General features: G+C 58.8%; 1 protein-coding gene across 1 annotated transcript in view; it reads right to left on the bottom strand.

The window, feature by feature from the left end:
- HSPG2 (heparan sulfate proteoglycan 2) overlaps positions 1–12,422 on the bottom strand; it is an 82,235-nt gene that overhangs the window by 67,180 nt on the left and 2,633 nt on the right. The window contains exons 2-3 of the mRNA XM_045298938.1: positions 3,638–3,819; positions 2,673–2,717 (exon numbers count right to left, since the gene is read on the bottom strand). Coding sequence (XP_045154873.1) covers positions 2,673–2,717; positions 3,638–3,819 — 227 coding nt within the window. The remainder of the gene's footprint in view (positions 1–2,672; positions 2,718–3,637; positions 3,820–12,422) is intronic.

The raw sequence follows: 12,422 nt of genomic DNA, 5'->3' as shown, positions 1-12,422 counted from the left end.
TCCCAGCCTAGGAGCAGGTCAGGGCGAGCACCCTCCCGCCTCCACCCTGCGCTGACTCCTGCCAGATGCTGCCAAGGGTCGGGGCAGAAGGTGAGCCGATGGCCACTCTAGGAACCGACTTCGGGAACCAGTGCCCAGGGCAGAGGCCCAGCGAGGCTGGAAGGAACGAGGCAGGCTGGGGCGTGGAGGGTGCTCTCTGGGTGCCTACCCTCACCCTCTCACTAGGCCCTCATGCTGACCCAATGCAGAGAGCTCCATTGGAGGCTGGGGGTGGGGGGGGAGAGTGTTCAGAGAACCCAGGGCGGCGGTTGGGTGCAGTACTGACTTCCCCTAGCACACGGGCAGGCTGCTCCAACCCCACTCAAAAGGGCTCCCCACACTCAGGCCCCTGAACTCTGACCCTAGTTTCCCCAGGTCCCTTGAGCAGGCCCAGAGAAGCCTGTTCTGAGGTGGGGATAGGGTGGCTACAGACTTCAGAGTCTTGATCACTGGGGACTGCAGCCCCCATTTCTGTCCAGCTGACACACCTTGGGGGGAGCTTAGGGTCCCATGTCCCTGAGTCCAGATAGGGGTAGGGGGTTGGGAGACCAGCTGGGCTCTGCACGTTGAGGGAGAAGAGAACAGGGAGGAAGGAGAGAGGAGGAGGAGGATCAGAGAGGGACCTGGAGGGAGGCAGAGGCCACATTGGCCTGGGCGGGTCTGGGTCACTTACTGAGAGGGGACTCCTCACCAGGCTCTGAGACCATCATGCCAGCCACCGGAGGGCGGCTCAGGGGCAGCCCAGAGCCTGCAGAGTGGGGAGCAGAAAGGGAGGCAGGAGGGCAAGGGAGACAGAGAACCAGACAGACATGGCGAGGGACACAGGGAAACACACACACATACACACACACACACACACACACACAGAGAGAGAGAGAGAGAGAGACCCGGGAGGGAGAGAGACATAGAGAAGGAGAGAGATGGAAAGACAGACATAGAAAGGAGAGAGATAGAGACATAAGGAGAGAGAGAGAAAGAGACATGAAAAGGCACCGACAGAGACATGGGGAGAGAAAGAGACAGAGACATGGGGAGACAGAGGGAGAGACATAGGGAGAGCAAGAGAAGGAGACAGAGAGGCAGACACAAGGAGAGAGAGTGACAGGGAGGTGGGGGGAAGGGTGGAGACAGGTGTGAAGCAGGACAAAGTGGGAGAAAAAGACAGGTTAGAGGTGGGAAAGTGGGTGAGAGGAGGAGGGAAGAGGTCCCACAAGGGGCAGGGGGTGGGTAGGTAGACTGGAGCTGTCAGGGAGGCTGCTGGCACAGAGCTGGGTCCAGGGGCAGGAGCGGGGCTGTGGCAGAGCCCGGGCAGCAGGGAGTGGGTACAGAGAAAGAGCCACTTCAGAGGTCAGCCTCTGGGGTCTCAGGTGAGAGGCACAGCCAAGCATGGCCCCATCACAAGCAGGGCAGCCTTGCTTAAAGGGCACTGTGGCTGGGAATCCAGGAGACTCGTCACCCCAGTTCCCTGGACCCACTCCCAGGGCAGTGGGTGGGGTGAAGGCCCCGCCCTGGAGCATCAAAGGAAAGAAGGTACAGGCCTCGATTGAGTGGAAGCCCCCTGCCAAGGGAGTGGGCTGGAGTAGGCTGTGGTCTCAGTAGGCAGGCACTGCCAGCAAGAAGCAGCTGCTGGGAGCACACTGGCAGAAGCCACTGGGGGGTTGGAGGACAGGGGATGAGCGTGTCCCCAGCTCTCAGGCTTACTAGAACCCTGCAGCATGGGGGAGCCCTGGGCCTGGGGGAGCTGCAGGCAGAGTCCCAGTCCCAGGTGCCAGGGGCTCAGTCAGGACCCAGCCACCAGGGTCTCACCATCCTGTCTGCACTGGCCCAGTCAGGGTGCCACCACTGGCATTTGGAGGCGATGGAATGGTAGCTGAATGGGGGTGAGTTTCACTGCTGGAGAAGCCCAGGCCAGGCTCCCCCAAGGCCCATGGTCAGAGCAGCCCCTCCTGGTCAGCCGGAGCCCAGCCCTCACTCCATCCTGGACTCTGACCGGCAGTGCCCCGGACTCTGGCTCCTCCAGAGAGCAGCAGGGACCATATGCTGGGTCCCAGGATGGAAAGAAGCCAGAACTCAAGTTCCTGGCCAGCTCAGGTACTGGCCAAGGGGGCGAGTGGACTACTTTCCCACCACAAAGTCCAGTCCCTGTCCTTCAACCCAAGAGCCCTGGGCCTCTGCACAGGAGCCCCTCCTGCCTGAACCTCTTCCTGCAGAGCCCCTCCTTTCTTCCCACCCCCGCCCCAAGGACCCTACCGCCAAGGAGGGCCCCAGGCAAGGACTTCAGAGCTGAGCGGCCCAGGGGGTGAGGGTTTCAGCTTTGAATGCTGGCCAGCTGGCTTCCAATCAACATCAGAAGCGCGGAGGGGGGGCGCATTTCCTGGCCTGGGCCCTGAGCCTTAGTGTAAAAGCCTGGTCATGCTAACATCACAGGGACCTACACAGGTCTACACAGGTCTACACAGCTGTCACTCAGTAAGCCCGAGAACATGGCATGGAGCCCACCCCGTGGAGGCTCTCTCAGACCAGGAGAGGGGCTTCTCTCTGGGCTGGGAAGACCTGCTGGGGCTTTCTGGGGCAGTGGGGGGTGCAGGGTGGGGGAAGGGCGGGCGGGCTGTAGGGTACCTTCAGCAACTTACCCATCTGTAAGTTCCCACTGCCCATGTCGCCGCTGCCCATGTCATCTGCAAGCCAGAGAGAGGAGACTCAGTCATCGATGTTGTCTGTGGAGCGCCCGCCGTAGGGTGTGGGGCAATTTTCAGCATCAGGCAGAGTGGGGACCATCAGTGAACACAGGACTATATCTCCTTCCCTGGGACCAGGGGGGCCTCCAGCAAAGAGGATGGGGGAGTGGATCAAGGCCCCAAACTCCAGGGGTTCAATGATCCCATGACGGCTGCCGTGGGTCCTCAATCGCACAGCAAGTAAAGAGAGGAGGCGGCAGAGTAAGCCCAAACTAAGCTGCTGCTGGGGCGTCACTGCTGACTCACAGCGGCCCTACAGGACAGAGGAGAACACTCCCTGAGGTTGTAAAGCCAGGAGTCCTCCCGGAAGGGGACAGCCTGCTCTTTCCCCACAGAGCAGTGTGTGGGTCTCTCAGTTAGCCGCTGGGCTGCAAGGCCTCTTACAGACGCAGAGTAGGAACACACACAGACCCCATGCTGTCCAGTGCATTCTAACTCATGCTGGCCCAAGGCGTCCCGGGCAGTCACTCCAAAGGACTTCCCTGGTTAGGCAACCAAGTCTTTCTTCCTCACCACCACTGGGTGGAGGTTTGGATGGATGGTCCTGTGCAAACCACACAGGGTCCTCCAGTCCGGCTAAGGGGAGGGATGTGGCCCTCGCTCTGTCAAGTGGATGCATCCACTGCCAGCCACCTACCCAGGCTGGTGCGGGGCATCCCACGCTTCAGAGAAGAAGACCGCAAAGCAGAGAAGGGCGGTGACCGGCCCAGGGTCACACAGGTGGTAAAGGGAGAATGCTGGGGTCACTGGGATCCGGGCTCAGGACAAGCACAGCCCTCAGCCCATCCCAAGGGGTCACCTGAGCAAGCTTCAGTGTCCCCTCCAGCACCAGTGTGCACCCCCGTCCCCAGAAACCTCACCTCCAGAGGCATCGTCAGCCAGCAAGTCCTCATCGTCAGAAAGGTCCGAGTAGCTCCAGCCAACCCGGCCGGCCGTGACAGTCTCAGCGTCCTCGGGCACAGACAAGCCATCATAGGCTCTCAGTGCATAGGTCACCTGTGGGAGACCAGGCAGCAGGCTGAGTCCAAACCCTAGGACCCCTCTTTAAGGGCAACGCAGAGTCACACCGGAGCCTAAGGCTGACTAGCCAAGAGAGCCAGGTCAGGACTGAACTGTGGTCTCCGACTCGGTTTCCCTAAATCCCATTAGCCCCTGGAGGCTCGAGAGCCCAACCCCGCAATTTCCCCGAGTGTGGAGGGCCCTCAAAGAGCACATAGTCAAGGGAGTCACTCTCAGAAGTGAGGGCTCCTCTTTCTCTGGGGGATACCGGGTGTCTGCGACATGAGCAGTGGACAGGAGATAAAGGGTTAACCTGGGCCAGCAAAGTCAGGGGACATGGCGAGTGGACGGTGCCCAGGGTCAGTGTGAACGTGACCCAGGCAGAGACGAGGGCGAGGCGGTGAAAGCAGTCACTTCTACCAGCAGCTCCCTGCTGGCTACTTGGGCCATCAGGCCTCCGGAAGGCTCAGAAGGGACACACCTTTCCAGCCAGGCACTTGTGGGTCACCCCAGCAAACTCCTCCCCAGCAGCTGGTGGAACCCCGCAGCCGGGTTGAGTAGGGTCAGCACCGGTGTGGTGTCACCTGCACCCCTCTCCTCCAACACGTGCCACCTCATGGGCCGGGCCCCGCCCCTACAGGCCAGAGGAGAAGGCTCCAGCTGCCACCACACTGGACTCTCCCAGGGCGGGACTGGGCAGAGCATCTTCCCCCTCAGCCAATCCCGGATGTTTCCAAGGGAGCTGGTGCAGGTAACTCAGAGGAAAAGAAACCTGAGCCCAAGGGACCCCCAATGAGTCTGAAACCTCTCTGCTGGGCAGGGCGGGGGGGGGGGGGGGGGCCTCAGGTAAGGAGAGAAAGAAACCGGAGTCAGCCAGGGCCTGCTCCTGCCAGCCCTTGTCCCTGGCACCGCTGGGCGTTTCCCCAGGCAGGGATGCCCTGCCTCCTATTGGCTGATCCCTCCTCCAGCACCTCCTCTAACTCCTGGGGTGAAGGCACACACCTCACCCAGCACAGTGAGGACAGGGGTGGAGAAGCCCGCGCAAGGCCACATGTTGGGTGGCACCATTCACTGAAGCTCTCCTGGGGAGGCTCCTACATTGACACCCCCACCCCAGCAGTAGTGGCCTGAGGCCATGTGGGAACCTTCTGGGCAGGTGAAAATGTTCTGCATCGTGACTGAGGGGGAGCCCCTGGGTGTATATAGCGCATCAATGAAGTGCACACTAAAATTGGGTGCGGTTTACTATGTGCAATTTACACCTCACCTGCCTGGAGACCTTGTCGGGACTCCTTGCTCTTCACAGTCACCCCCACCCCTTGTGACCGTCTGGACCCCACTGGGATGGGATCCACGCCTTGCTGGCAGGGCCTGTGGAGAAGCCACTCCCACCCTTTCAGCAGCCCGGGCTCGCTAAGTAAGTACTTGAAGACATGGCCCAAGATGCTGCGGCTCGTTCACTCTGGTCACTCCTAAGGACGCTCTGCCCGGGGGTCCGGTGCCAACTTTGCGTTTGCAGTGCTGCCAACCCCAGTTGGAAGCCTCTGCTATGGTCCAACACCCCTGACCCCACAAGCCACGGGCACAGCCCTCCTTCTGCTGCTCCTCCCCTCCCAACCCTGAGCACATCCCATCCCTGCTCTGGGGGCCCGGGACCTCTGGGGTCTGGTGGGCGCCAGGGCATGTGCTTTTGAACTTCAAGAACGTGGTGAGAAATACAGATTGCTGGGCTCCCTCCACCCCTGACAGGAAGATCACAACTGTACACATTAGAAGGAGCCCTGGGGGCTTAGTGGGTCACACATTGGGCTGCTCACCCCAAGGTTGGCAGTTCAAAACCAACAGCTGCTCCTAGAGAGGAAGAGGAGGCTCTCCATTCCCGTAATGGATTGCAATCTCAAGCCCACAGGAGCAGCTCTACTCTGACCCGTAGGGCTGTGAGGAGTCGGAATCCACTCGAAGGCAGTGACGCTGCCAGTCACTGGTTCAGAAGACGGGCACTCTGCCAGAGAACTGGGACAGGGAGGGAGGCGAGGGGCTTAGAACCAGGCAGGAAGCAGCTAAGGGAGACTCCATTTGAACAAAAAGTCAAGAATACACATCTGCAGTGAGGGGAGAGAGAATCTAAGAGCATCAGGACCTAGCCAGAGTCTCCTGCCCCCATCACCCTGGGACGCCCAGGAATGGGATCCCTCCATGTGCCAGCCTGCCCTTGCTGGCAGCCCACTCCTCAGAGTCTAAGAGCCAAGGTCAAGTCAGGGCCTGTAGCAAGTCGGCATGAGCAGAAGCTCATTTGTAAAAAGCCGAAGATCAAAAGATTCCAGCGGCTTCATCTCACATCTGGGAGAGAAGATGGAGCCAGACGGGAAAAGAGGCTTCCGGAAAGAGTCGCAAAGAGCCTGAGACTTGGACTCGGCACAGAGGACTTGGACTCAGACCTGGGAAGTCCAGGACCTACTTGGGGAATAAGAGCTAGTGTTTACTGAGCACTTACTCTGCACAGGCTTTGCTCTAAGCACTTTCCCATGTGCTGACCCAGGTGGCCCTGTGAGCAGCCCTATGGTAAAGATGTGTGTGTGTGTGTGTGTGTGTGTGTGTGTGTGTGTGTGTGTGTAGAGGTGGGGCAGGGGGCGTAGCAGAGAGAGGTGGGTAGGCAGCTTGAAGACACCTGCTGGGCTGGCTCTAGTCCGAGCTAAGCTGGCCGGCGGTGCGGTACAGCCTCTGTGAACAGGCGGTGGCGTTGAACCAGGACGGTGGTCACTGACAGCCATTTCCACACTCCTCTCGGGTACATGGTGCTTCACAGTTTACAAACCATTTCCTCAGCCTCGTTGTCACTTGACCCTGACACTGACCCTCTGCAGTCGCTGACCTTTGGCGGGAGCTGAGCCACACAGTAGTTGGGCAAGAGTGAAGTGTGTCCTTTCACACAGAGGGGTCCAAGGCCCTGGGAGAGGTAACATGCCCCAAATCACAGACAAGCAGCTGGCAGGGCAAGGACTGATGAAAGCCCCCTGGCTCCACGCAGAGCCCACCGGCCACCAGCAAGGGGCAAGGGCTGGGCTGGGCCTCCAGAGTGGCAGTGCCAGGAAGCCCAGGGCTCCTTGGTCCCCTTCCCCACACTGATCAGCTCACAGAGGGCCCTGAGGGAGGCCAAGTAGTAGAGGCCTGGGCTCGTGCAGGGTGTGTCCGAGGGCTCTAGAAAGGCTGTCAGCAGTTCCAAGGTCAGGGGCAGAAATAGAACCCAGGCTTCCTGCCTCCTAGCCCGTCTCCGGCTGAGCGGGAGCCCAGCTTCCTCCCAGAGGAAGGCCTTGGAGCCGGATGGAGCGGCTGCAGGGGAAGGGTCCAAGGGCTGGCCTGGGCCGGAGTGGAAGGAGCCAAACAGAGAGGGAGATTTTCCAGACCCCGAAGGTCCCTGGTAGAGGAAGGGGGTGGTGACTCATCCAGGCCAAGGCTTGGAACCACTGCTTAGGGTAGGAGTGGGGGTAGTGGCCCCACTGGGCAGGCTTTCCCTGAGTATAGGCGGGGCGGGGGCAGATGGTGGGGACACTGGACAGGCAAGGACCTTTGGGCGCATATAGAATGATGGGGTTCCAAGTCTTGGAAGAGCCCTTAGGGATAAGGAACTGGGACAGAGGCTGGATCTCTTCTCCTAACCTAGGTGGGGGTACAGAGGGGTCCAAGACCAGCTGGGAAGGAACTGGAGTGAAGGTGAAGGGTCAAGCTGTAGAGGGGTAACAAAAGTGAACTGAACCCATCAAGTCCATTCTGACTGACAGCAGCCCTACAGCAAGAACCGCTCCTCCTGGGTTCCGAGACCGTAACTGTATGGGAGCAGCCAGCCTCACATCCCTCCCATGGTTAGCAGCCCAGTGCTTAACCCATGCACCAACAGGGCTCCAAGAGGGGTGCCAGTCTGAGCCCTGGGGGAGGTGTGTCCAGATATCGATGCAGGGTACAGTATCTAGTTTGGGGGTTGGTCAGTTGGTTAGTTGTGGTAATATATCAGTAACCAAATATGTACCATTTACCGTCTTCACATGTAAAGTTTGAGAACATTGTGCTCATCCTATGGTTCAACCATCACCTAAGAAAGTTGCAGAATCCCCCCATCACCCTTCACAGAAGCTCCATGACCTCTCAGCACAGTGCCTTCCTCCCCACCCACCCTCACCCTACCCCAAGTCCTACTAACCAGTAAGATACCTGGGTCCCTACCCACTTGCCTGTTTCGGCTGTTACACCCAAGTGGGATCACACTGGCATGGTGAAGGTAGGTTTTGCCCTGTTTTGTTTTCTGAGTGGGGGCCGTGGGACTAGCGAAGGATGGAAGTGTAGATGAGAGTTTCTGGTGATGAGACAGCTTGAGAACAGCCCCCAGCCCCCCTACACACGGGCCTGGGGTACCTCACTGAACCTTCCCAGCCCACCCCACCCTCACCCCCGGGAAGGCTGGCGTGCAGGGCCCTGACCCTTTATCTGCAGAAACAAGAAACACAACGTTTCTGAAAACCGAAAGTGTTTTTAAAATATATTTTTGCAGCAAGTCCATTTGGTGCCAAGTCCTGACCTGAACTGATATGGAGCTATTAATATCTTATTCGCTGCACTTAGAGTGAAGTCACCGAAGCAGTGAGGTGTTTGTTTATGGGGCGTCACCTCAGAGTCCCCAGCGGGTGTCACATCACAGCTAGTAGTCAATGCCCTGTGTCACTCTCCCTACATCCGAACTTTTCTGAATTCCAGAACACATCGGAGCCACCAAGGTTTGAGTGCATGGGTTGCAGCTGCGCATGGTAACGATGTCTGTTTCTTCGCAGATCAGTAAACTGAGGCTCAGGGAGGGTCAGTGTGCAAACGGGATCGAGCCTGTAATTCTTACCATGCAGGGTGGAAGGGAGGATGGGTATGGATGAGGTCAGCCTCGAGGTCTGGGATGGGGGAAGGGCCTGGCTCTGCTGGGGTAGGTGCTGGCTGGGGGTGGGGATCAGGGCTGGGCTCCGAGGTTGATCCCAGGGCTTCGGCTTCCCACTCGGTCTGGCACACAGACATTCCTCACGTGCCTGGGGCAGCGGGCCCACGTCCTCCTCTCCCTAGTCTGGCCAGGGCCTGAGCCCCCAGCCACCCCCACAGCTGGGCAGGAAGGTCTGAGCCCCGACAGTCCCTGGGGTGGCTGCAGCTGCCCAGGGCAAGGCTCCAGGCATCTGGGCTGGAGTGAGCTCACCCCATCAAAATCCAGAGACAGTGTGGGGGTGGACACATGAGCCCTTGCCTGCCCACCTGCCTCTTCCCTGCTGCTCAACCAGAAGCCTGCCTTGGTCTCAAGGGCTCTCAGCCCAGACACCAGCATGTACGTGGGCTCATGGCCTCTAAGTCACCAGATAAATTGTCCCTCCCACGTGGCCATACTACAGGCTTCCAGACCTAACCCAAGCAAGCCCGAACTCAGCTACCACCCAAGCCCCTAGGGTTCAGGTGCCCCTGCCCCACCCCCAGGCTGCCGGTACCCTGTCCTCAGGCAGCAGGCAGCAAAGGCAAAGGAATCTGTTGGGACAGCACTTTGTTGTGGAAACCGCCAGGGCGGGTGAGCCCCACACAAAGGCCAGAAGACCTTTAATCCCCTGGCGGTTTGAGAGGGGCGCCGCCGGGCCGGAAAGGAGGTGGCTGGCACGCCTGGGTGCCCGTGCCACTTGGGAGGCCTGCCAGCTTCCCACACTTGGGCCCTCGAGGTGGCAGGACCTTCGCCAGCCAGTCAGCCAGGAAGAATTAGGATCCTGAATAAAAGGAGCAGGCTGACGCTCACTGAGGACTCACAACACGCCAGGTGCTGAGCTCAGCGCCACCAGGATCATCTCCATCCAACGCACAACCACTGCAGGGGTAGCCACATGCAGATAAGCAAACTGGGCTCAGAGAAGGAAAGTCACCTGTCCAGGGTCACACAGCAAAGGTTATGGGGGCTGGGTTTGAAACCAAGGCCCCCTCTGATAGCTCATTTCCCTCCTCAGCTAGCTCAGGACCAAGACCCCTGCATCCTCTATTAGCGCACATAAAAGACTGAGATCTGAAAGGGCTATGGGTCCAGCCAAGGCCCGGGGGAGCACTGGGAGGGAGAGGGGGGTGTCAAGCAAGGCCTTCAGTAGAGAGCAAGGGAGCAGGACACTGGGCCCCGAGTTTTCTAGTCCCAGCTCAGACCTAACTCACTAGGTGGGCTGGGCCAAATCAGGGACTCCCTTTCGTTTTAGCAAATGTTACTATATTCCTACTACGTGCCAGGGTTCCGCACAGGCCAGGCCAGCGGATACGAAGGCCAGGGCTATGAGCGCTGTGGGTTTCACGTGTTTTGTTCTCAGCGGAGTTTCTGGAATGGAGAAGCGTGCCTAGCACATAGTAGGTGCACAGCACACATCTGTTGGCTCACAGACGAGTTGAATGGACAAACTTTCCCAACAACCCTGGGCCACTGAAAAAGAAAACAAGATTCAGACAGAATCAATAAGGATTTGCTCAAAGTCGCAGAGCTAGAACGTGCCAAAGTGATCTCTGGGCCTTAAGTCCCTCCCCTCCATGAAACAGAGGGAAGCTAAAACCCAAACCCAGTGCCACTGGTCCATTCTGACTCATAGTGACTCCGCAGGACAGGGTAGAACCGGCTCTCATCTGTATGGGAGCAGTCAGACTGATCGCTTTCCTACAGGGGGCTGCTGGGATCAAACTACTGACCCTGCAGTTAGCAGCCTACGGGAACCGAAAACCAACCAAAACAAAACTCCGGCCCATCAAGTCCATTCCAACTCAGAGCAACCCTGCAGAACAGAGAGAAGAACTACGCCATGGATTTCAGAGATAGTTACGTCTTTAGAAGAGCAGACAGGCTCATCTTTCTCAGAGCGAGTGCTGGGTTCAAACGGGTAACCTTGCAGTTGGCTGCTGGAAGAGGGAAGGTGGGGGCTAAACGACGTGATCCCCGAAGCCCCTGTTCATCCCTTTCTCCCCTGAGTGCAGAACGCTCTGCATTGGTCCTGTTTTGCCTTCTTCCTGGGCTGGAGGGGAGAGCCCGTGGACAGGGGGTGGGGAGGCGGCGGTGAGCTGCTTTGGGGAGCGTGGCTGGTGAAGCTTGCGAGCGAACCCTGTGCTGACCGCGAACCTGTCCTTTCCCTGGTGAGCCTGACATGACCCTAGCTGCAGAGACCCCTAGCACCTAGCTGGGAGGGCAGGAGCCAGGGCACTTTCCTTGTGGGTCTCAGCGAGATGTGGCTAGAGAGATGGACAGGACCACACACCCAACTGCAGTTGGCCTCGGCCACTTTCTAGCTGTGAAACAACCATTTCAGGCAACTCAGGCACCCCGACAGGACTGTGGGTGAGCACAGGGCGAACCACAAGACGGGTGGTTCAAACCCACCAGCCGCTCCTCGGGAAAACGAGGAGGCTTTCTGCTCCCGTGAAGAGGTACAGTTCGGGAACCCGAAAGAGCAGGTAGACTCTGTCCTCTAGTGTCGAGATGGTCGGAACTGACCGACTGAGTGGCAGTGAGTTTGGCTTTGTGTTTCGGAGGGCCTCATTGCTGTGACCGGGGAGAAGCAGATGATAGTAAATCAGGGACAGATCACAACAAGGGAAAGGGCATGTCAATCACAGCAGCCCCCTGAGGTCCTTCTGTGTTTTGGAGCCCCTGGGGGCACCATGGGTAAGTGCTCCACCACTCACCTAAAGGCTGGTAGTCTGAACCCAGTCAGAGGCACCTCACAAGAAAGGCCTGGTGACCTAAAAGGTCAGAGCCTTGAAGCCCTTCTCTGCACCCGTGGCGGCGTCGTGAGTTGGAATCAACTCAGGACAACTGGTTTGGCTTTGGAACTACGTTCTGTGCTGGGCCCAAAGACTCGAGGATGGGGTCGACACACCTGGGGCGGCAGACTTTGAGAGGAAGATGGTGTGAGAGCTCTGCAGGGGGAAGGTGAGGTCCTCGCACTGAGTGGGGGACGAGGGGCTCGTGGGGAAGGCTTCCCAGAGGAACTGACAACTAAGCTGGGTTTGAACAACGAAGTCCTGGAGAACGGAGAAGTGGGAAGGACATGCAGAAACGAAAGGTGGGGACCTGCCTGTTCACGGAAGTGGATGGAGTTGGGTGCAGTGGGACAGGGTGTTCAAGGTGGCAGAGGATCAAGGGGGAACAGACTCGGGTGGGCTTATCAACATGAAGTGCTGGGCCCTGGGCTGTGCTGCTGATACGGTGCTCGGCACAGCACTCCCTCCTGCCCTGACAGTTACTCGTGAATGGGCCTCCCCTGGCAGCCAACGGGCTGCCTGCTGGCTTATAGGGAGGAAGCAGGAAGTCACTGGGAAATGCCACCACCCCACGAGCGCCAGGTGTGGCCAAGGCGGTGGGGGTGGCCCAAGCAGGAGAAGCTTCTGGGCTGGGCCGCCCAGCAAGAAGGTCCCCAGGGGTTGAACACTATCTGCCAAGCCCCATCGGTGCCAAAAGTGCCTACAGCGTTCACATGACACCTCCTGCCTGCAGCCCGTCTTGGTTCTCAGGTTCTCTGGCTCTTGGGGTGTCCCTGCTGCTGTGCAGTGCTGCTGGCTGCCTGGCTTCAGGGCCACCGAGCTCAAGGCAGCCATCCTGGAGGGGTCTGTAGCACGCCG

Source organism: Echinops telfairi, unplaced genomic scaffold, assembly GCF_000313985.2.
Source record: "Echinops telfairi isolate 266 unplaced genomic scaffold, ASM31398v2 ScPeMD7_7457;HRSCAF=8495, whole genome shotgun sequence".
Lineage (NCBI taxonomy): Eukaryota > Metazoa > Chordata > Mammalia > Afrosoricida > Tenrecidae > Echinops > Echinops telfairi.
The sequence above is the reverse complement of the archived record's forward strand: the minus strand, read 5'-3'. Positions and strand labels throughout refer to the sequence as shown.